The sequence below is a fragment of the Arachis ipaensis genome, chromosome B09 (assembly GCF_000816755.2).
Source record: "Arachis ipaensis cultivar K30076 chromosome B09, Araip1.1, whole genome shotgun sequence".
Classification (NCBI taxonomy): Eukaryota; Viridiplantae; Streptophyta; class Magnoliopsida; order Fabales; family Fabaceae; genus Arachis; species Arachis ipaensis.
Genome location: NC_029793.2, coordinates 11,964,032 through 11,987,901, shown reverse-complemented (window position 1 = coordinate 11,987,901; position 23,870 = coordinate 11,964,032). Strand labels below are relative to the sequence as shown.

At 33.7% G+C, this 23,870-nt stretch overlaps 4 protein-coding genes and 1 long non-coding RNA gene across 6 annotated transcripts; 4 read left to right on the top strand and 1 right to left on the bottom strand.

The window, feature by feature from the left end:
• Window positions 1,912-7,217, top strand: LOC107615028 (probable F-box protein At4g22060). The gene is made up of 5 exons (XM_021111752.1): window positions 1,912-3,009; window positions 3,877-3,948; window positions 4,324-4,352; window positions 5,716-5,827; window positions 7,077-7,217. The coding sequence occupies exons 1-5, from the start codon at window positions 1,912-1,914 to the stop codon at window positions 7,215-7,217; spliced, it is 1,452 nt and encodes a 483-aa protein (XP_020967411.1).
• On the top strand, window positions 7,598-8,558 carry LOC107615029 (NAD-dependent malic enzyme 62 kDa isoform, mitochondrial-like). The gene is made up of 4 exons (XM_021111463.1): window positions 7,598-7,744; window positions 7,835-7,921; window positions 8,294-8,348; window positions 8,448-8,558. The coding sequence occupies exons 1-4, from the start codon at window positions 7,723-7,725 to the stop codon at window positions 8,521-8,523; spliced, it is 240 nt and encodes a 79-aa protein (XP_020967122.1). The 5' UTR covers window positions 7,598-7,722; the 3' UTR covers window positions 8,524-8,558.
• Window positions 8,840-9,920, top strand: LOC107615030 (putative F-box protein At2g33200). Its single transcript, XM_016317152.1, has 2 exons — window positions 8,840-9,539; window positions 9,658-9,920. The coding sequence occupies exons 1-2, from the start codon at window positions 8,840-8,842 to the stop codon at window positions 9,918-9,920; spliced, it is 963 nt and encodes a 320-aa protein (XP_016172638.1).
• LOC110266553 lies at window positions 10,562-11,616 on the top strand. Of its 2 annotated transcripts, XR_002353964.1 has the most exons (3): window positions 10,562-10,679; window positions 10,851-10,989; window positions 11,106-11,616. It is a non-coding gene; the product is annotated as an uncharacterized LOC110266553 (long non-coding RNA). The 2 variants fall into 2 exon arrangements; XR_002353963.1 differs by having other exon boundaries at window positions 10,596-10,989.
• On the bottom strand, window positions 12,860-18,044 carry LOC107615031 (probably inactive leucine-rich repeat receptor-like protein kinase At2g25790). The gene is made up of 6 exons (XM_016317153.1): window positions 17,894-18,044; window positions 17,053-17,475; window positions 15,344-15,432; window positions 15,011-15,233; window positions 13,382-13,515; window positions 12,860-13,285 (listed from the first exon to the last, which is right to left on the bottom strand). Exons 1-6 carry the CDS (start codon window positions 18,042-18,044, stop codon window positions 12,860-12,862), a joined length of 1,446 nt encoding a protein of 481 aa, XP_016172639.1.

The window sequence follows — 23,870 nt, the reverse complement described above, 5'->3', positions numbered from 1 at the left end:
ATTAACATAATATTTCTTTGAGTAGTTTTCTCCTATATATATAGAAAGAAGTGTATTCTTTTTTTGTCAAGAGAGAGTGTTATTATAATCTCCTTGTGATAAAGAGAAGTTGTAATTCTCAAAGAAAGTTATTCAATTGTTTTCATATTTTATATAAATTTCTAATTTTTCATCTCTATATTTTGCTGTGTCATTTGTCTAGTACCTAACAGTGGTATCAGAGCCAAAGGTTGCTGATTGATCATTTTTTTTTCTTCCGCTGCAAGTTACTACATAAAAAAAAATGGCAGCAAAGTATGAAATTCCAAAATTCAGTGGGGGTAATTTTTCTATATGAAATTTTTTTTTCTATAAACTCACTCTGTTATTCTTTCATTTTTTTTTAGATATGGATCTTGATCCTAATCCAACTTCATCAGTTTCACTCTAGTTTTGTTTGTGTTGGTGAGCCCTTTACTGTGTAAGGACTTGATATTTTGTGTAAATAACTTTAAAGCTCTTTAGACTTATTAAACTGCTCAATGTGACACAGGCAGGATCCGATTTTAGTGGCTTCAGTATGTTGCTTTGTAACTATTCCAGTAAATGAATCTAATAGACCATGCTTTACTGTAAATATTAAAGTCGAATTTATGTAAATATGCTGAATATGTTTTAAATATGATGATGAGAATGTGTTGCCTTTTAGTATAATTTAAAATTTTATTTATTCTATTTTTTGTAATATCGATTTTTGAGGCTTGCTTTAAAAGATTTTTCTAAGTGTCAGTCATGATGGATACACAATATCTCTATCCATATCTCACCCGTCAAATACAATTTTATGTCTCTGTTTTTGAGTCTCAATGTCCTATATAATGCAGTCTAATATATAAAATCTAAAAAAAAAACATTTATTGCATAAACCTCTGAAAATAGATCGGTCTACCTCAAAAGATATGAAGATTTAGTTCAAACACCTCACAAGCAAAAAACATATTATCATATCATTTTAAAAAAATAAACGTTCAAATTAATAGATGCATTTTAGCTCTAAAATTCAAGATAATAAACTCATAATTTCTACCTCAATTCAAAGAACGGAGTAGAATTATATCTTATAAAATTATAACACATAATATAAACATGACTAATATATTTTTAAAAAAATATATTTAAAAGTTTTGATAGCATAAAAATTAGTTTATAAAAAGTTTAGCTAATCAAAGTTACAAGTTACAAACATAACTTCAAAAGAAAACATTAAATTAAATCCAATGATTCAAGAATAGCAAAAGAAAAATATAAAAACTTAGAAGAAACCAACAGAAACAAGAATAGAAGATTGCAAGAAGCCGGGAAAAAAAAAGGCACAATATTTTGAATTAGGGTGGTGATATGTCATTAACGTTCCACATGCTTATCATTAACGGAAATTATTTTAACTCATTAATTTTAAATCTTTTAGGACTAATTTAATTTAAAAAATTATTTGAACAGATGTTACGAACGACTCATATTTGAAAGACTAATTTCATCATTAACCCTTCTGAATTGACTTGATAGCAACACCAACTACCAACGCAAGAATGAGGCGATGATGAGGGTAGTAGTCTAGTAGAGTACGAGGAGACTGGAAAGACAAAGGCATTGCTGCACCACAAAACAGGGTAGCAGAGAAGGAGACTCCAAAACTCTCCCAGACAACAACAACTGTCCCTTGCTATAATGTGACCATGTTAGTTAAGATTCATATATTTTTTTATCGGATCTTTTAATCTTTTTCAACAATATTTTATCTTATTAATGATATTCTAAGATTTAATCAGATTTTAGTTTCCTATTTTAATGTAGATATCTTACTCTATTTAAAGTCTTAATCCTCACAGTTCTCTTCCATGAAATTAAACAGTGTCAAAAAAGAAGGGTACGATGAAAAACAATACTCACACTTCAATGGCTTCTCCTTCTCTCTCAGTTCCCTACGCTCTTCTTCCAAGCATTCAGCAAACACACCTCATTGATGATGATGATGATCCTATAACCATTGATAGAAGCATCTTCAGTTTATTGGAGAACAAGCGTTATGAGTGGAAGAACATGTTGATGGGTCATGTTGGAGCATGGTGTGTTGGTTCTTCTCACGGTTGGATTGTGCTTTTGGATCAGAATGGAGTTCCACTTCTTCTAAATTCTTCTTCTTCCACTACCATTAACGTACCACCTCTTCCCCTTTCATTCTTGCACCCTGTCACATATTCTTACTTTGCTGAATACTTAAGGAAAACCTTCATAGTCAAAGCAACCTTGATGTTTTCTTCCTCTCCCTCAAGCTACATTCTTGCCATCATATATGGTTCAAACAACAAGATTGCTTATTGCAATTCTGCAACTTGGGTTGAGCTCTCTCATGATACGCAATCGTACTGTGACATTGTGTTCAGCAACAACTATCTTTATGCCTTAAAACAAGATGGTTCTGTTGAAGTTTGGAATATTTGTGGGCAAATTCCTAAAAGATTGATTCTTTTAACACCAACTGTGGAGGAGAATGATGAAGATGAGAAATCATATTTAGGAGATAACTTTTCAAGAAATTTGTACTTGGTGGTATCTGCAAAAGAAATCTTTCTGGTGATAAGGTTTATTGGGAATTTTGTGAATGATGATGGGTTGGTAGTAGAAGAAGGAGATCTTTTATCATCTGAGGATACACAACCATTGATTTGTCCTTATAGAACAAAGTATTTTACTGTTTATAAGCTTGATATTCGCGACAAGAAGTGGAAAAAGATGAGATCTTTACATGATAAAGTTCTGTTCTTGGGTGCTAATGAGTCTGTATCAATGGATGCTAAAGCTTGCTTGGGGTGTGAAGGAAACTCAATCTACTTCACAGATGATAGGTGGGAAGAGATGACTTTGGACTACATGTACGGTGGACATGATTGGGGTGTTTTCAATCTTCAAGAGAAATGTGTTAAGAGCCTCATGCAATGTGCAAATAAGATTGATCCTCCACCAATTTGGGTAGTTCCATAGTATTTTAGGGTTTGCCATTTAGAATGATATGGTTCTTTTGTAATAATTTTTTTTTCGTTTCTTCTCTATTTGAGAATTCAAAAAATCATGTAAAGAACTTTTTTTTAAGTACATATGACACATTACAATATATCTTTTTCTTTCGTCCTAGTAATCTATTCTGTCTCTTTTTGGTAGAAACCTGTATATTATGTGGTACAGTAATATATTGTCTTTAAGAACATATGACACATTGCAAGTTACCTTTAGTTTATTGTCTCACTTAATCTCTCTCTCTCTTCCACTTTTATACTAATATATCTCCCCGTTACTTATTCCAATGATGTTATTGAATAGGGTTGTAATTGAGTTAAAAATAATTAATGGTGCAGTGCATGAAATTCAACCATCAAAGTGTCAAGTTTATGAGACAACTTTGTTTTTTGTACGTGTATGCCCTTTTCTTCACAACCATGTGATTAGAGACAATAGTAAATAAATGAATGACATCATTTGAGTATAGTTTCTGGGCCTTAGCCCAAACTTGAAGACATGGTTGTTGACCAAGTGATCATGTCCTTGCCCTTCAAACGAAAATCACAGAGCAGCATCTCAGGATTTTAAATATGATGTTAATAATATATTAAGGAACACTATATTCTTATATGTTTAATGTATTTATGATTCTTTGTCTATAATAATATATAGCATCTGTTGCTGTTGTGGATGAATTCATGGAGGCTGTCTTTACTCGCTGGCCAAAATATTTGGAATAGATATTGTAGCTTGAATTTGTTTTCAATTTTTGACCTTATTCACAGGGCCTACTGTTTTCTGTCATAAGGCTAATATTTATTTATTGTCGTGTGGCTGCAGTTTGAAGATTTTCGAAGCAAGTGGGCATTTAAGTTATTACAGCGGTACAGAATGTTCAATGATGATGTGCAGGTATAAATTCCTTTATATAAGATCATAAAATGTTTCATACACTCTCATTGATAGATTTTTAGAGATTGGAAAGCTATTATTCATTAATATTATTTATGTATGTATGATCAGATGATGTATAATTCATCCTTTGTAAATAATTGATGTACTTTTAATTTTTAAATATGTATATAAATGTTATGGATGCTACTTTTTGGGAGAAGCAATTAAATCTATAGTTTTCCTTTTAAGTATACCATGGCTTGGAGCTTTTGAAAAGGAGGGTCTTAATGTTGCAAGTTATGTGAATTGTTATAAATTTACCGATTTATGCATAAAGTGGAATTTTGTATAATGGTATCCCACATAGTTGAATAGGTGAACGTTTGCATGCAGGGAACTGCTGGTGTTGCAATTGCTGGAAGGTTAGTTAGCCATTTTGTGAAAGCATAAAATAGCATTTAGGATTTGACCTGAAAACTTTTTCTTATAGCACTACTAAGATGCAGTCTGCAATGCAAAAGTATCCTTAGGAGTTGATTGATAAAGAAATTTTTATCAAAGAGGAGACGGTGTAAACCACGTGCTATATTTGGGGACAAAACAAGAGCATGCACTTCTGAAACTTCCCGTTTTTGTCAATTCTGTCAGGAATGGCTGCCCGAAGAAAAATATAGTTCTTTGAGAATGTAGTTTTCAAAATGGATCTGTCTTTTGGTTTACCATAAATTTCAGAGTGCATGACTTTGTTGCTTCCGTGTTCTTAACAAGGTTGTTGGGATCTCAAACTTGTGTTCCAAAGTGTTTTGAGGGTAAAAGGAGTTTGATATTAGAAAGGAACAAACAAAGTGTAAACCTTTTAAGTTATTGATAGCTTGGATTGGGAGCTATGTATAAAGTAGCTTTGTTATCACATTATTGTTTGTGAAATCCCTCCAAATTGAATTGCCAATTTTGCTCTGAATCAAAGCTGCACTACATTAGACCAAGCTATGTTTGACAGGAACATTTGAGACCATATAGGACTTTGGATTTCAATGAAGTTGTAAGCCAAAAACCGCTAGCATTTATGTTGATATTTACTGTATTTCTTTATTGCTGCTTTGCTTCTTTGCTGCTTTGATTTTATTTTTATTGCTTTAGTGCTGGAATTGGAGAAAACATCCTGCGAAAAGTTAAAAGTTTTAAGTATCTTGGGTGCATCATACAGGATAATGGAGAGATTGAACAGGATGTAAATCATAGGATCCAAGCAGGTTGGTCAAAATGGCGGAGTGCATCTGGTTTTATATGCGACAAAAAAGTGCCTTTAAAACTTAAAAGTAAATTCTATCGCACCGCTATAAGACCGGCTATGCTGTATGGTACGGAGTGTTGGGCGGCTAAAGAGGAGCACGAACATAAGTTGAGTGTGGCAGAGATGAAGATGTTGAGATGGATGAGTGATCATACGCGATTGGATAAAATAAGGAATGAAGATATAAGGGAGAGAGTTGGAGTAGCACCCATTGTGAAAAAGATGGTTGAATCGCGTCTCAGGTGGTTTGGACATGTGGGAAGAAGACCGATAGAACATCCAGTCAGGAGGGTGGATGAGATGGAAGATGGACAAAGGGCGAAAGGCAGAGGAAGACCTAAGAAGACCATCCATGAGGTGGTCAAACGAGATCTACATATAAACGGTCTCTCTGTAGACATGATACATGACAGAGCACAATGGCGTCGTTTGATTCATGTAGCCGACCCCACTTAGTGGGACAAGGCTTTGTTATTGTTGTATTGTTGTAGTGCTGGAATTGGGGTTCTCAATGCTGCAAGAAAAACAATGGCAAGGATGTTGGGGAATAATGAGATTGCTTATGAGTGTGCAAAAAGTCAATTTTGGGTCGTTGAGGCAAAGGTATTGTATTTCCTGGTACTTGTAGCTTAATTCTTGTTTTCCCTATTGGTATAAAATAGTTCTTTTTAGTTTCGATAACTGATGATTTATACATGTTATATTAATTAGAGAAAAACCCAAATCAGCCCCTGACAATTACCTCGAAAGACAACGAGGCCCCTGACAAAAAAAAAACCCCAACCCGGCCCCTGACAAAAAAAATAAACCCAACCCGGCCCCTGACAATTACTTCGAAAGGACAACGAGGCCCCTGTGCCAAAAAAAAATCAATGTTATTTTTTTTGGCACAGGGGCTAATCAATCAAAAAAAAAAATCAAGAACCGGGTTAGACATTTTTTTTGAGGGATCTCGTAGTCCTTCTGAGATAATTGTTAGGAATTGGTTAGAGTATTACTTACGAGTCATGACTCATTTTGACGGCAAAACTCCAACTCGGCCCCTGACAAAAAAAATAAACCCAACCCGGCCCCTGACAATTACTTCGAAAGGACAACGAGGCCCCTGTGCCAAAAAAAAATCAATGTTATTTTTTTTGGCACAGGGGCTAATCTGTCCCAAAAAAAATTTATCAGAGGCCGGATTGGGTGTTTTTTTTTTCTTGGGGGCCTCGTTGTCCTTTCGAGATAATTGTCAGGGGCCGGATGGGGTATTCACTCTATTAATTAAATACTTACATTTTTAGTTTAGTTCTTGTATTTTAAATGCTTATTTGATCATTAATTGAACCGATTACCCTGTCCCGCTGCAATCTAATAATCATTGATATGACATACATTTTAGAAGTTAATTTGTAAACATTTCAAAAGTCCAAAAATGTTTTAAAAATTCAGAAGGGAAAAAGAAAAAAACTCGCTTGCTTTCTATCATGATATGCCAAAATGCATTCATGGTTGAAAAGTTTCTAATACGCCTCCTCACATAATAGCCAATCTTTTTGTCTTGAGGCATGGACAAAAATGCACAGGTCCACAGGTACCTTGTATTAATATTGATTTTTATTCATAAGAATGGGAGAAACAGAATCACACTGGCTTGCTTTAGATTCCGGTTTTGATTAGTCAATGATTCACTGTTTTTCATCTTAAACATTACCTCACTTTCCCTCTTTTAGCACTTTTGAAGATGTCAAAAATAATTAGCCTGTGAATATTTTAAGTTTTTAACTAGAGTTAGATTTTTGGCAGGTTTTTATGGATTACAAATTTACAATGTCTTATTCAGCTTGTTTATTGTTTTTACCAAATACAGGGGTTAATCACTGAAGGATGGGAAAATATTGATCCAGATGCCCTACCTTTTGCAAGAAATTTGAAAGAAATGGATCGTCAAGGACTCAGGAAAGGAGCAAGCCTTGTGGAAGTGGTTTGTGAAAATGATCTCTTTACTTGATTTACCAATTTTGAAAATCACAATATGAAATTGATCAATGTAATAATATTGACAGTTTTTGCCTCTAGAGTGTCGAGACTAAGTTAGTATCACTCGGTTTTATATGGAAAAATTCATAGCACGAGTACGATGATCACAATAATTGTTCTCAGTCCTAGTTCAGTTAAGGTGCCATAAAATTGAAGAATGATGACTGCAGAATATTTGTTAGATTGCATGCTAATATTTACTATGGGAGTTATTAACTTGTAGACTCCTTATGTAAAGTTACAACATGCTCCTGTAATACTTATTTCTCTGAATTTTCTGCGTTTATGATGGTAAGAATTGCTGAGCTACTTCCTTAATACATTCTTGCTGAACTTCGGTAACAGGTCAAGCAAGTGAATCCTGATGTCCTTCTGGGATTATCTGCTGTTGGAGGGTTATTCTCAAAATATATCTTGTACTTAGATATTAGAGGCCCTCAAGGATTCAACATAGAACAAGACCAGCTATATTTGCCATGTCAAATCCAACAAAGAATGGTATGGCTATTTTATCAACTCTTGTTTTCTTAATATCACGTACTATTGCAGCGGAGAACATATGTTCATAATTGTTTCGTCTTTTGACAGCTGAATGCACCCTCGAAGTAGCATTCTCCATATTGGGTGACAACATTATTTTTGCAAGTGGAAGTCCGTTCAGGGATGTGGATCTTGGTATGCTACAACTATACAATCTCCCCGCAAGCTAATCTTTATAGTTTAATAGTACTTCCTTCATCTAATATCCTAATGCACAAAGTTTCCTTAATGGTTGCTGCAAATATACAAACCATGATAACCTAAGAAAGCATCTAATATAGGTTTAACTAATTTTTTAGGTGAGTAAAGTTCTTGTTTCTTGGAAAGCAAGCATTGTATTTTGTTTCACCTTGTTATAATTGATTTTTGTTCTGCCATGCCTTTGAACTGTACGTTTTAAATAACTAGTTCATCACAGAAGTGTCTTTTGTTTTCTTTATTTTCTCTTGGGACAACTTATTACAGCTGCAACTTAACTACGTAACGGTTTTTTTTTTTTTTATGTAGGAAATGGTCGCATTGGCCACTGCAACCAGGGAAACAACATGTACCTCTTTCCAGGGTTAGTTGGAAATTTTACTTATAAACTGAAATTTCCTCTATGTTGTGCTGTTGTATTAAATATGGTTAGTTTTCTCAATAAGATATGTTTTTGTTCCAGCATTGGTCTTGGAACACTCTTGTCTGGTTCTAGAGTCATCTCTGATGGTATGCTACAGGCTGCTGCTGAGCGCTAAATCTTTCTACATTTAATAATTTTTTTTTTTTAAGATTTGGCATGAAAAGAATTTGCTGATCGGTATGAAAAGAATTTTAAGTACATATGACAGGCCGTTGAGGTTATTTAGATTGACATATTTTTTAACCGGATCTTTTTTAATCTTTTTCAACAATATTTTATCGTATTAATGATATTTTAAGATTTAATCAGATTTTAGTTTCCTATTTTAATGTAGATATCTTAGTCTATTTAAAGTCTTAATCCTCAAAGTTCTCTTCCATCAAATTAAACAGTGTCAAAAAAGAAGCGTAAAAAACAATACTCACACATCAATGGCTTCTCCTTCTCCCTCAGTTCCCTACGCTCTTCTTCCAAGCCTTCAACAAACACACCTCATTGATGATGATGATCCTATAACTGTTGACCGAAGCATCTTCAGTTTATCAGAGAAAAAGCTTTATGAATGGAAAAACACATTGAAGGGTCATGTTGGAGAATGGTGTGTTGGTTCTTCTCATGGTTGGATTATACTTTTGGATCAGAATGGAGTTCCACTTCTTCTAAACTCTTCTTCTTCCACTACCATTAACATACCACCTCTTCCCCTTTCATTCTTGCACCCCGTCACATATTCTTACTTCGCTGAATACTTAAGGAAAACCTTCATAGTCAAAGCAATCTTGATGTGTTGTTCCTCTCCTTCAAGCTATATTCTTGCCATCATATATGGTTCCAACTACAAGATTGCTTATTGCAACTCTGCAACTTGGGTTGAGCTCTCTGATGATAAGCAATCTTATTGTGACATTGTGTTCAGCAACAACTATCTGTATGCCTTGACACAAGATGGTTCTGTTGAAGTTTGGAATATTTGTGGGCAAATTCCTAAAAGATTGATTCTTTTAACACCAACTGCGGAGGCAAATTATGAAGAGGAAAAACCATATTTAGAAAATAATTTCTCAAGAAATTTATACTTAGTGGTATCTGCAAAAGAAATCTTGCTGGTGACAAAGATTTATTGGGAATTTTGTGAATGATGACGGGTTGGTAATAGAAGAAGGAGATCTTTTATCATCTGAGGATACACAAACATTGATTTGTCCTTATAGAACAAAGTATTTTAGTGTTTATAAACTTGATATTGAAGACAAGAGATGGAAAAAGATGAGATTTTTACATGATAAAGTTCTGTTCTTGGGTGTTAATGAATTTGTATCAATGGATGCTAAAGCTTGCTTGGGGTGTGAAGCAAACTCAATCTATTTCACAGATGATAGGTGGGAAGAGATGACTTTGGACTACATGTATGGTGGACATGATTGGGGTGTTTTCAATCTTGAAGAGAAATGTGTTAAGAGCATGCAATGTGCAAATAGGATTGATCCTCCACCAATTTGGATAGTTCCATAATAATTTAGGGTTTGCCATTTAGAATGATATGGCTCTTTTGTAATGGAATATATTTTTTTTGTTTCTTCTCTATTTGACAATTCAAAAAATCATGTAAAGAACTTAAAATTCGCGGACTTTTTTTAAAGTACACATGACACATTACAATATATCTTTTCTTTCTTCCTAGTAATCTATTCTGGTCTCTTTTTGGTAGAAACCTGAGTATTACAGTACAGTAATCACCTTTTCATTTTTACTTCTAATTTAAAGAACATCATAAGCAAATTGAATTGAACAGTATTAAGCATTATGTGTCTCTTATTTTTCATGCTTTCAATAAATGATGTTTGGTTCTCTACTCTGTTGTTCTTGATATGTTTTAAGTGTTTTCACCTTGTTGTTATGTCTTTATTGCTCCGATTCAGTAATTTGTTTTCTTTGCTTTTTATATGGGATACTTTTCATTGCATCACGCTCTGTTATTTAGCCATTGTTTTTTTTATCTTTGTTTTGGGATTGTCGATATTCGAATCTGTAGCGTCTCGAGTTTGTGTCCGGTCTTCCTCGTGTTAGCTACGACATCCAAGCAGGTTGGTTTTTCTACATCTTTGAATTTCTTATTGTATTATTTTTTATCTTCAACATTGAGGTTGGATTTCAGGTAAAGTGGTATCTTTTGTGAACTTTTATGTCAAGAATCGGAGAAGCTGCCAAGAATCAAGCTCCTCTTAACCCTAAACGCACTATCTTCGATGTCAAGCGCCTCATTGGGAGGAAGTATGTCAAATTCAATTTTTCTAATTACTTTTTTCTTTCCGAAGTAGTTGCTAAATCAGTCATTATACATTTACGTATAAATATATGTGTTGTTTGTTATGATTAATTTGGTAGCTGATTTTGTCTAGAAAGATCTAATAGTTTGTTGAATTTGGTTTTTAACGTGAAAAGGTTTGATGACCCTGAGGAAAGCCTTATATTCAGGTCCAAGTCAAAGGTGTTTAGCCCCGAAGAGTATTAACTAAGATGAAGGAAACCGCTGAATCTTTCTTGGGGAAGAAGATAAAATCCGCTGTCATCACTGTTCCAGGTACTAGTTGCTCAGTTACTATTACTTTACTATTTCATAATGATTTTGATTAGAATGTGGCTGTGGCTACGGGAGTAGGATCTAACTAGTTAATTTGGTTGATTAACGTAATTCAGCATATTTCAATGATGCACAAAGACAAGCCACCAAGGATAATCAATGAACCAACAGCGGCTGCTATAGCATATGGTTTGGACATTCTTGTCTATGATCTTGGTGGTGGTACTTTTGATGTTAGCATCTTGACCATTGATAATGGTGTGTTTGAGGTTTTGGCTACAAGTGGAGATATACATTTAGGAGGAGAGGATTTCAACCACCGCCTCATGGATTATTTCATCAAATTGATAAAGAAGAAGTACAACAAAGACATCAGTAAGGATAACAGGGCAATTGGGAAGCTCAGAAGGGAGAGTGAGAGTAGCCAGCACCAAGTCCGGGTTGAGGTAGCACTAGGATTCCCAAAGTTCAACAGCTATTAATGGATTTCTTTCAGGGCAAGGAACTCAATAAAGGTATCAATCCTGATGAGGCTGTTAAGGTGTTCCGAAGCAATAAGAGTTTGAACAATGAGATTTCTTGGTCCCATCACGATGATCATGGAGCTGATGGTGGAATGTTATTCATGGAGATTTAAGCTGAGAAGACCAAAACGTCTTGATCCTCATGCGTCACACCGGTGGTGCCCACACAGCTTCCACTGAGGCCATCGTAATGCCTTCCAAATTGAATTCCAAAACATAATTAATATGATTTTGTCCTCCTCAAATCTCATCACAAGGAAGGATTTTTGGATTACACATGGCTCTACATAATAAAAATAAAAAAAACAAAAGAATTTAAATATAGTATTGAAAATTCATATTTTAGATTTAAAATTTTCAATCCAAAATAAACTTTTACATAGATTTGAGAAATTTTAGTTTGCATATTGAAAATCTGACATATGGGAATATATATAGCAAATTTGGAAGCGTAAAAGTGCTAGAACTACATAGTTACTCCACATTTCTAAATGTGGATAGACTAACTCCACAAAGACTGACTCCACATTTCTAGAAGCGAATAGATTGACTACATATTTCTAAATGCGAATAGACTGACTCCACATTTCTAAATACTTTTTGAGTAGGAAATTTGGCCTCTAAAATTATTGCCTTCTAAGTTAATTTATTCCGATGATTTCCAATGAATCCAACAATTTGGAATCTCTCCTGATAATAGATTATGAGAGAGATCCAAATATTTCAAATTATTTTTTTTTTGTCTTGCGACATAAGAAATGAGAAATGGATCCAGACAAAGAGTTGTAGGATAAATTCAAAAGAATGACATTTGGGGATATTCGAGGCACATTACCTCTGAAATTAGTGCTACTTAGCATGAATATTTTAGAATGAAATAACACATTCAAAATACTACCATTGATTGAACTATTTTACAAAACAAGATACTCAACTTGATCAGAAATAAATTTCCATAACTTTTCACTTGGTTTAAATGGGATTCTTGAGTTCAAAATGTTTAAAAGTGGCAACAAGTCCTGTCTCTATATCCATGAAGGAAGTTTGGGCCTCACAGCATCCAATATCAAAGTTTGGAGTTGAAAAGGAGGAATCCATTGAGGATCCAAGTCAAACAACAATGATTGTGAGCCAAAACCTAAATATTCTTGGTTTGAAAAGGTGTGAAAAAATTTTCAGAAATATTTTCAGTAGAAGAATTTGATTCAAGTGATAAACAAGTCAAAGATGACAAATTTTTTAAACTCCTAAGAAAAGGACCTGAAAATGAATTTCTAGGAAGATACATGTTTATTAGTTTCTCAAATTGACCCACCCAATTCGGAATGGATCCATTGAGATCATTGTCATCCAAAAAATAAGGAATCAAGGGTTTGAAAGTGTGGAAATGTTTGAGGAAGTTGGCCTTGCAATGAATATTTTGAGAGGAAAATAGCTGATATACCAGATCTGAAATTGAAAATCCAGTGTGGTAACTTAGCTGGAACAAAATCATTGTTGGAAAGATCAAGGACGTCAAGTGTAGTAAAATTGGCGTATTGCAGGGATGGATAAATGTCCCGAACTCCGTAATACTCCAAATATAACTCTGAAAGAGAAGGAAGCAATGTAACTAACTGAAGCCAATTAGTTTCCTCTTGAAGATTAATGCCAGTGAGGTCCAGATACTTCATAGAGGAAAGAGTAGAAATCCAATGAAGTATATGATCAGCTTTAAGATTGCCTTTATTTGACAAATCAAGGTGGTGGAGGTTGTTGGAAGAGTTTTCACCCTGACCATGATAATGGATGATGCTGAAGTCATTGTTGCCCAACTCCAAAAAAACTTAGAAATTGAAGCTCAAACAAAGAAGAGATGTTGAGCTCACCTGTAAGGCAATGCAGTTTGTTAACATCATTACCACAAATAGGATAAATTTGAGGACAAGTAAGACTGAGCCCCGTGACTTTGCCAGTAGTGTTGTCACAATGGACTCCTCTCCATTGGCAACAATCTTTTTTTCTAATGAACCATAAAAAAAGTACTCCAGAGGGATTAATAATTCCATGTTTGAACATGATTAATGTGTTTTTGTCCTTCTCATCACACACATGGCTATACATAATAATAATAAAAAAAAAACAAAAGAATTTGAATATAGTATTAAAAATTCATGTTTTAGATTTAAAATTTTCAATCCAAAACAAACTTTCAGATAGATTTGAGAAATTTTAGTTTGCATATTGGAAATCTGACATATGGGGATATATATAGCAAATTTGGAAGTGTAAAAGTGCTAAAACTGCATAGTTACTCCACATTTCTAAACGCGGATAGACTGACTCCACAAAGACTGACTCCACATTTCTAGAAGAGAATAGACTGACTCCACAACAACTTGGAATTGGCCCTGATAATTTGTTATTTGAAAGATCCAATATCTTGAGAAAATCTAGCTTGCATATTGTAGTGGGGATATTACCACTAAATAGGTTGGATCGTAATTGGAGCGCAATTATATTTTGTCCCACCCAATTTGATATAGCTCCTAAAAACTTATTTTCACCTAAATTAAGAATTCGAAGCTTTTCACAAATTTTTAATTGAACAGGCACTTCTCCAGATAATCTATTATTGAATAGACTAAAAGAAACTAGGTTGGACAAAATACTTATTGAGTAGGGAATTTGGCCTCTAAAATTATTGCCTTCTAAGTTAATATATTCTGATGATTTCCAATGAATTCAACAATTTAGAATCTCTACTTATAATAGATTATGAGAGTGATCCAAATATTCCAAATTATTTTTTTCTTTTGTCTTGCGACATAAGAAATGAGAAATAGATCCAGACAAAGAGTTGTAGGATAAATCCAAAAGAGTGACATTTGGGGATATTCGAGGCACATTACCTCTGAAATTATTGCTACTTAGCACGTATACTTTAGAATGAAATAACACATTCGAAATACTACCATTGATTGAACTATTTTGCAAAACAAGATATTTAAATTAATCAGAAATAAATTTTCAGAACTTTTCACTTTGTTCTAGTAGGATTCTTGAGTTCAAAATGTTTAAAAGTGGCAGCTAGTCCTGTATATATATCCATGAAGAAATTTTGGGCCTCACAGCGTCCAAGATCAAAGTTTAGAGTTGAGAAGGAGAAATCCATTGAGGATCAAAGTCGAACAATAATTATTGTGAGCTAAAAGCTAAATATTCTAGGTCTGAAAAGGAGTGAAAAAAATTTCAGAAATATTTCCAGTAAAAGAATTTGATTCAAGTGATAAACAAGTCAAAGATGACAAAGTTTTAAACCTGTAGGAAAAGGACCTGAAAACGAATTTCTCAGAAGATACAGATTTTTTAGTTTCTCAAGATGACCCATCCAATTTGGAATGGATCCATTGAGATCATTGTCATCCAAAAATAAGGAATCAAGGCTTTGAAAGTGTGGAAATGTTTGAGGAAGTTGCCTTGCAATGAATTTTTTGAGAGGAAAATAGCTGATATACCAGAACTGAAATTGAAAATCCAGTTTGGAAACTTAGCTTGAACAAAATCATTGTTGGAAAGATCAAGGACGTTAAATGCAGTAAAATTGGCGTATTGCAGGGATGGATAAATGTCCCGAAGTCTGTAATACTCCACATATAACTCTGAAATAGAAGGAAGCAATCTAACTAACTGAAGCCAATTAGTTTCATCTTGAAGATTAATGCCAGTGAGGTCCTGATACTGCAGAAAGGAAAGATTAGGAATCCAATGAAGCATATGATCAGCTTTAACATTGTCATTATCTGACAAATCAAGGTAGTGGAGGTTGTTGGAAGAGTTTTCACCCTGACCATGATAATGGATGATGATGAAGTCATTGTGCCCAACTCCAAAAAAATTAGAAATTGAAGCTCAAACAAAGAAGAGATGTTGAGCTCACCTGTAAGGCAATGCAGTTTGTTAACATCATTACCATAAATAGGATAAATTTGAGGACAAGTAAGACTGAGCCCCGTGTCTTTGCCAGTAGTGTTGTCACAATGGACTCCTCTCCATTGGCAACAATCTTTTTTTCTAATGGACCATAACGGATGGATCAATAACTCCATGTTTGAACATGATTAATGTGTTTTTGTCCTTCTCATCACACACATGGTTATACATAATAATAATAAAAAAAACAAAAGGTTTTGAATATAGTATTAAAAATTCATGTTTTAGATTTAAAATTTTCAATCCAAAACAAACTTTCAGATGGATTTGAGAAATTTTAGTTTGCATATTGGAAATCTGACATATGGGGATATATAGAGCAAATTTGGAAGCGTAAAAGTGCTAAAACTGCATAGTTCCCCACATTTCTAGACGCGGATAGACTGACTCCACAAAGACCGACTCCACATTTCTAGAAGCGAATAGACTGACTCCACAAAAACTTGAAATTGGCCTTGATAATTTGTTATTTGAAAGATCAAATATCTTGAGAAAATCAAGCTTGCACATTGTAGTGGGGATATTACGACTAAATAGCTTGGATCGTAATTGGAGCGCAATTATATTTTGTCCCACCCAATTTGATATAGCTCCTGAAAACTTAGTTTCACCTAAATTAAGAATTGGAAGCTTTTCACAAATTTTTAATGAAACAGGCACTTCTCTAGATATATAATCTATTATTGAATAGACTAAATGAAACTAGGTTGGACAAAATACTTATTGAGTAGGGAATTTGGCCTCTAAAATTATGGCCTTTCAAGTTAATATATTCCAATTATTTCCAATGAATCCAACAATTTGGAATCTCTCCTGATAATAGATTATGAGAGATATCCAAATATTTCAAATTATTTTTTTCTTTTGTCTTGCGACATAAGAAATGAAAAATGGATCCAGACAAAGAGTTATAGGATAAATCCAAAAGAGTGACATTTGGGGATATTCGAGGCACATTACCTCTGAAATTATTGCTACTTAGCACGAATACTTTAGAATGAAATAACACATTCGAAATACTGCCATTGATTGAACTATTTTGCAAAACAAGATACTCAACTTGATCAGAAATAAATTTCCAGAACTTTTCACTTTGTTCTAAAGGGATTCTTGAGTTCAAAATGTTTAAAAGTGGCAGTAAGTCCTGTCTATGTATCCATGAAGGAAGTTTGGGTCTCACAGCGTCCAAGATCAAAGTTTGGAGTTGAAAAAGGAGGAATCCATTGAGGATCAAAGTCGAAAAACAATAATTGTGAGCCAAAAGCTAAATATTCTAGATTTGAAAATGAGTGAAAAAATTTTCAGAAATATTTCCAGTAAAAGAATTTGATACAAGTGATAAACAAGTCAAAGATGACAAAGTTTTAAAATTGTCGGAACAGGACCTGAAAACAAATTTCTAGGAACATACAGATTTTTTAGTTTCTCAACTTGACCCATCCAATTTGGAATGGATCCATTGAGATCGTTGTCATCCAAAAATAAGGAATCAAGGCTTTGAAAGTGTGGAAATGTTTGAGGAAATTTCCTTGCAATGAATTTTTTGAGAGGAAAATAGCTGATATACCAGAACTGAAATTGAAAATCCAGTTTGGTAACTTAGCTTGAACAAAATCATTGTTGGAAAGATCAAGGACGTTAAGTGCCGTAAAATTGGCGTATTGCAGGGATGGATAAATGTTCTGAAGTCCGCAATACTCCAAATATAACTCTGAAATAGAAGGAAGCAATCTAACTAACTGAAGCCAATTAGTTTCATCTTGAAGATTAATTCCAGTGAGGTCCTGATACTGCAGAAAGGAAAGATTAGAAATCCAATGAAGCATATGATCAGCTTTAAGATTGCCATTATCTGACAAATCAAGGTAGTAGAGGTTGTTGGAAGAGTTTCCACCCTGACCATGATAATGGATGATGCTGAAATTATTGTTGTCCAACTCCAAAAAACTTAGAAATTGAAGCTCAAACAAAGAAGAGATGTTGAGCTCACCTGTAAGGCAATGCAGTTTGTAAACATCATTACCATAAATAGGATAAATTTGAGAACAAGTAAGACTGAGCCCCGTAACTTTGCCAGTAGTGTTGTCACAATGGACTCCTCTCGATTGGCAACAATCTTTTTTTCTAATGGACCATAAAAAAAGTACTCCGGAGGGATCAATAACTCCATGTTTGAACATGATTAATGTGTTTTTGTCTTTCTCATCACACACATGGCTATACATAATAATATAAAAAAAAAGATTTGAATATAGTATTAAAAATTCATGTTTTAGATTTAAAATTTTCAATCCAAAACAAACTTTCAGATAGATTTGAGAAATTTTAGTTTGCATATTGGAAATCTGACATAGGGGGATATATAGAGCAAATTTGGAAGCGTAAAAGTGCTAAAACTGCATAGTTACCCCACATTTCTAAACGCGGATAGACTGACTCCACAAAGACTGACTCCATATTTCTAGAAGCGAATAGACTGACTCCACAACAACTTGGAATTGGCCCTGATAATTTGTTATTTGAAAGATCCAATATCTTGAGAAAATCAAGCTTGCACATTGTAGTGTGGATATTACTACTAAATAGGTTGGATCGTAATTGGAGCGCAATTATATTTTGTCCCACCCAACTTGATATAGCTCCTGAAAACTTAGTTTCACCTAAATTAAGAATTGGAAGCTTTTCACAAATTTTTAATGAAACAAGCACTTCTCTAGATATATAATCTATTATTGAACAGACTAAATGAAACTAGGTTGGACAAAATACTTATTGAGTAGGGAATTTGGCCTCTAAAATTATGGCCTTCCAAGTTAATATATTCCAATGATTTCCAATGAATCCAACAATTTGGAATCTCTCCTGATAATAGATTATGAGAGAGATCCAAATATTTCAAATTATTTTTTTCTTTTGTCTTGCGACATAAGAAATGAAAACTGGATCGAGACAAAGAGTTATAGGATAAATCCAAAAGAGTGACATTTGGGGATATTCGAGGCACATTACCTCTGAAATTATAGCTACTTAGCACGAATACTTTAGAATGAAATACCACATTCAAAATACTGCCATTGATTGAACTATTTTGCAAAACAAGATACTCAACTTGATTAGAAATAAATTTCCAGAACTTTTCACTTTGTTCTAATGGGATTCTTGAGTTCAAAATGTTTAAAAGTGGCAGCGAGTCCTGTCTATATATCCATGAAGGAAGTTTGGGTCTTACAGTGTCCAAGATCAAAGTTTGGAGTTGAAAAAGGAGGAATCCATTGAGGATCAAAGCCGAACAACAATAATTGTGAGCCAAAAGCTAAATATTCTAGGTTTGAAAAGGAGTGAAAAAATTTTCAGAAATATTTCCAGTAAAAGAATTTGATTCAAGTGATAAACAAGTCAAAGATGACAAAGTTTTAAACCTGTAGGAAAAGGACCTGAAAACGAATTTCTAGGAAGATACAAATTTTTTAGTTTCTCAAGTTGACCCATCCAATTTGAAATGGATCCATTGAGATCATTGTTATCCAAAAATAAGGAATCAAGGCTTTGAAAGTGTGGAAATGTTTGAGGAAGTTGCCTTGCAATGAATTTTTTGAGAGGAAATAGCTGATATACCAGAACTGAAATTGAAAATCCAGTTTGGTAACTTAGTTTGAACAAAATCATTGTTGGAAAGATCAAGGACGTTAAGTGCAGTAAAATTGGCGTATTGTAGGATGGATAAATGTCTCGAAGTCCGCAATACTCCAAATGTAACTCTGAAATAGAAGGAAGCAATCTAACTAACTGAAGCCAATTAGTTTCATCTTGAAGATTAATGCCAGTGAGGTTCTGATACTGCAGAAAGGAAAGATTAGAAATCCAATGAAGCATAATATCAGCTTTAAGATTGCCATTATCTGACAAATCACAGTAGTGGAGGTTGTTGGAAGAGTTTTTACCCTGACCATGATAATGGATGATGCTGAAATCATTGTAGCCTAACTCCAAAAAACTTAGAAATTGAAGCTCAAACAAAGAAGAGATGTTGAGCTCACCTGTTAGGCAATGCAGTTTGTTAACATCATTACCATGAATACGATAAATTTGAGAAATTTTAGATTGCATATTGAAAATCTTACATATGGGGATATATATAGCAAATTTGGAAGCATAAAAGTGCTAAACTGCATAGTTACTCCACATTTCTAAACGCAAATAGACTGACTTCTCAACAACTTGGAATTGGCCCTGATAATTTTTTATTTGAAAGATCCAATATCTTGAGAAAATCAAGTTTGCATATTATAGTGGGGATATTACCACTAAATAGGTTGGATCGTAATTGGAGCGCAATTATATTTTGTCATACCCAATATGATATAGCTCCTAAAAACTTATTTTCACCTAAATTAAGAAGTCGGAACTTTTCACAAATTTTTAATGAAACAGACACTACTCCAGATAATCTATTATTGAATAGACTAAATGAAACTAGGTTGAACAAAATACTTATTGAGTAGGGAATTTGGCCTCTAAAATTATTGCCTTCCAAGTTAATATATTCCGATGATTTCCAATGAGTCCAACATTTTGGAATCTCTACTTATAATAGATTATGGGAGAGATCCAAAAATCTCAAATTATTTTTTTCTTTTGTCTTGCGACATAAGAAATGGGAAATAGATCCAGACAAAGCGTTGTAGGATAAATCCAAAAGAGTGACATTTGGGGATATTCGAGGCACGTTACCTCTGAAATTATTGCTACTTAGCACAAATACTTTAGAATGAAATAACACATTCGAAATACTACCAATGATTGAACTATTTTGCAAAACAAGATATTAAAATTGATCAGAAATAAATTTCCAGAACTTTTCACTTGGTTCTAGCAAGATTCTTGAGTTCAAAATGTTTAAACCTGTAGAAAAAGGACATGAAAACAAATTTCTAGGAAGATACAGATTTTTTAGTTTCTCAAGTTGACCCATCCAATTTGGAATGGATCCATTGAGATCATTGTCATCCAAAAATAAGGAATCAAGGCTTTGAAAGTGTGGAAATGTTTGAGGAAGTTGCCTTGCCATGAATTTTTTGAGAGGAAAATAGCTGATATACCATAACTGAAATTGAAAATCCAGTTTGGTAACTTAGCTTGAACAAAATCATTGTTGGGAAGATCAAGGACGTTAAGTGCAATAAAATTGGCGTATTGCAGGGATGGATAAATGTCCCGAAGTCCGCAATACTCCAAATATAACTCTGAAATAGAAGGAAGCAATCTAACTAACTGAAGCCAATTAGTTTCATCTTAAAGATTAATTCCAGTGAGGTCCTGATACTGCAGAAAGGAAAGATTAGAAATCCAATGAAGCATATGATCAGCTTTAAGATTGCCATTATCTGACAAATCATGGTAGTAGAGGTTGTTGGAAGAGTTTTCCCCCTGACTATGATAATGGATGATGCTGATGTCATTGTTGCCCAACTCCAAAAAACTTAGAAATTGAAGCTCAAACAAAGAAGAGATGTTGAGCTCACTTGTAAGGCAATGCAGTTTGTTAACATCATTACCATAAATAGGATAAATTTGAAGACAAGTAAGACTGAGCCCCGTGACTTTGCCAGTAGTGTTGTCACAATAGACTCCTCTCCATTGTCAACAATCTTTTTTTCTAATGGACCATAAAAAAAGTATCCCGGAAGGATCAATAACTCCATGTTTGAACATGATTAATGTGTTTTTGTCCTTCTCATCACACACATGGCTATACATAATAATAATAAAAAAAATAAAAGGATTTGAATATAGTATTAAAAATTCATGTTTTAGATTTAAAATTTTCAATCCAGAACAAAATTTCAGATAGATTTGAGAAATTTTAATTTGCATATTGGAAATCTGACATATGGGGATATATAGAGCAAACTTGGAAGCGTAAAAGTGCTAAAACTGCATAGTTACCTGACATTTCTAAACGCGGATAGACTGACTCCACAAAGACTGACTCCACATTTCTAGAAGCGAATAGACTGACTCCACAACAACTTGGAATTGGCCCTGATAATTTGTTATTTGAAAGATTCAATATCTTGAGAAAATCTAGCTTGCACATCGTAGTGGGGATATTACCACTAAATAGGATGGATCGTAATTGGAACGCAATTATATTTTGTCCCAACCAACTTGATATAGCTCCTGAAAACTTATTTTCACCTAAATTAAGAATTGGAAGGTTTTCACAAATTTTTAATGAAACAGGAACTTCTCTAGATATATAATCTATTATTGAATAGACTAAATGAAACTAGGTTAGACAAAATACTTATTGAGTAGGGAATTTGGCCTCTAAAATTATGGCCTTCCAAGTTAATATATTCCAATGATTTCCAATGAATCCAAGAATTTGGAATCTCTCCTGATAATAGATTATGAGAGAGATCCAAATATTTCAAATTATTTTTTTCTTTTGTCTTGCGACATAATTTGAGTAGGGAATTTGGCCTCTAAAATTATTGCCTTCCAAGTTAATATATTCCAATGATTTCCAATGAATCCAACAATTTGGAATCTCTCCTGATAATAGATTATGAGAGAGATCCAAATATTTCAAATTATTTTTTTCTTTTGTCTTGCGACATAAGAAATGAGAAATGGATCCAGACAAAGAGTTATAGGATAAATCCAAAAGAGTGACATTTGGGGATATTCGAGGCACATTACCTCTGAAATTATTGCTACTTAGCACGAATACTTTAGAATGAAATAACACATTCGAAATACTGCCATTGATTGAACTATTTTGCAAAACAAGATACTCAACTTGATCAGAAATAAATTTCCAAAACTTTTCACTTTGTTCTAATGGGATTCTTGAGTTCAAAATGTTTAAAAGTGGCAGTAAGTCCTGTCTATGTATCCATGAAGGAAGTTTGGGTCTCACAGCGTCCAAGATCAAAGTTTGGAGTTGAAAAAGGAGGAATCCATTGAGGATCAAAGTCGAAAAACAATAATTGTGAGCCAAAAGCTAAATATTCTAGGTTTGAAAATGAGTGAAAAAATTTTCAGAAATATTTCCAGTAAAAGAATTTGATACAAGTGATAAACAAGTCAAAGATGACAAACTTTTAAAACCGTAGGAACAGGACCTGAAAACAAATTTCTAGGAAGATACAGATTTTTTAGTTTCTCAACTTGACCCATCCAATTTGGAATGGATCCGTTGAGATCGTTGTCATCCAAAAATAAGGAATCAAGGCTTTGAAAGTGTGGAAATGTTTGAGGAAGTTGCCTTGCAATAAATTTTTTGAGAGGAAAATAGCTGATATACCAGAACTGAAATTGAAAATCCAGTTTGGTAACTTAGCTTGAACAAAATCATTGTTGGAAAGATCAAGGACGTTAAGTGCAGTAAAATTGGCGTATTGTAGGGATGGATAAATGTCTTGAAGTCCGCAATACTCAAAATGTAACCCTGAAATAGAAGGAAGCAATCTAACTAACTGAAGCCAATTAGTTTCATCTTGAAGATTAATGCCAGTGAGGTCCTGATACTACAGAAATGAAAGATTAGAAATCCAATGAAGCATATGATCAGGTTTAAGATTGCCATTATCTGACAAATCAAGGTGGTGGATGTTGTTGGAAGAGTTTTTACCCTGACCATGATAATGGATGATGCTGAAATCATTGTTGCCCAACTCCAAAAAACTTAGAAATTGAAGCTCAAACAAAGAAGAGATGTTGAGCTCACCTGTTAGGCAATGCGGTTTGTTAACATCATTACCATGAATACGATAAATTTGAGAAATTTTAGATTGCATATTGGAAATCTTACATATGGGGATACATATAGCAAATTTGGAAGCGTAAAAGTGCTAAACTGCATAGTTACTCCACATTTCTAAACGCGGATAGACTAACTCCACAAAGACTAACTCCACATTTCTAGAAGAGAATAGACTGACTCCACAACAACTTGGAATTGGCCCTGATAATTTTTTATTTGAAAGATCCAATATCTTGAGAAAATCCAACTTGTATATTGTAGTGGGGATATTACCACAAAATAGGTTGGATCGTAATTGGAGCGCAATTATATTTTGTCCTACCCAATTTGATATAGCTCCTAAAAACTTATTTTCACCTAAATTAAGAATTCGAAACTTTTCACAAATTTTTAATGAAACAGACACTACTCCAGATAATCTATTATTGAATAGACTAAATGAAACTAGGTTTGACAAAATACTTATTGAGTAGGGAATTTGGCCTCTAAAATTATTGCCTTCCAAGTTAATATATTCAGATGATTTTCAATGAGTCCAACAATTTGGAATCTCTACTTATAATAGATTATGGGAGAGGTCCAAATATTTCAAATTAATTTTTTCTTTTGTTTTG

Excerpts from the sequence above, each read along its gene's own strand:
- LOC107615030 (XM_016317152.1), top strand. The coding sequence starts at position 8,840 with ATGGCTTCTCCTTCTCCCTCAGTTCCCTACGCTCTTCTTCCAAGCCTT. Across the intron at positions 9,540-9,657 it reads AAAGATTTATTGGGAATTTT|ACAAGAGATGGAAAAAGATG; the intron begins GTGAATGATGAC and ends TTGATATTGAAG.
- LOC107615028 (XM_021111752.1), top strand. The coding sequence starts at position 1,912 with ATGAAAAACAATACTCACACTTCAATGGCTTCTCCTTCTCTCTCAGTT. Across the intron at positions 4,353-5,715 it reads GGTGTTGCAATTGCTGGAAG|TGCTGGAATTGGGGTTCTCA; the intron begins GTTAGTTAGCCA and ends GTATTGTTGTAG. Across the intron at positions 5,828-7,076 it reads TTTGGGTCGTTGAGGCAAAG|GGGTTAATCACTGAAGGATG; the intron begins GTATTGTATTTC and ends TACCAAATACAG.
- LOC107615029 (XM_021111463.1), top strand. The coding sequence starts at position 7,723 with ATGTCAAATCCAACAAAGAATG. Across the intron at positions 7,745-7,834 it reads GTCAAATCCAACAAAGAATG|CTGAATGCACCCTCGAAGTA; the intron begins GTATGGCTATTT and ends GTCTTTTGACAG. Across the intron at positions 7,922-8,293 it reads GTTCAGGGATGTGGATCTTG|GAAATGGTCGCATTGGCCAC; the intron begins GTATGCTACAAC and ends TTTTTTATGTAG.
- LOC107615031 (XM_016317153.1), bottom strand. The coding sequence starts at position 18,044 with ATGTGCAAGCTTGATTTTCTCAAGATATTGGATCTTTCAAATAACAAA. Across the intron at positions 15,234-15,343 it reads CATCATCATCCATTATCATG|TATCAGGACCTCACTGGCAT; the intron begins GTCAGGGTGAAA and ends TCCTTTCTGCAG. Across the intron at positions 13,516-15,010 it reads GATTTTCAATTTCAGTTCTG|AAAAAAAGATTGTTGCCAAT; the intron begins GTATATCAGCTA and ends ATGGTTCATTAG.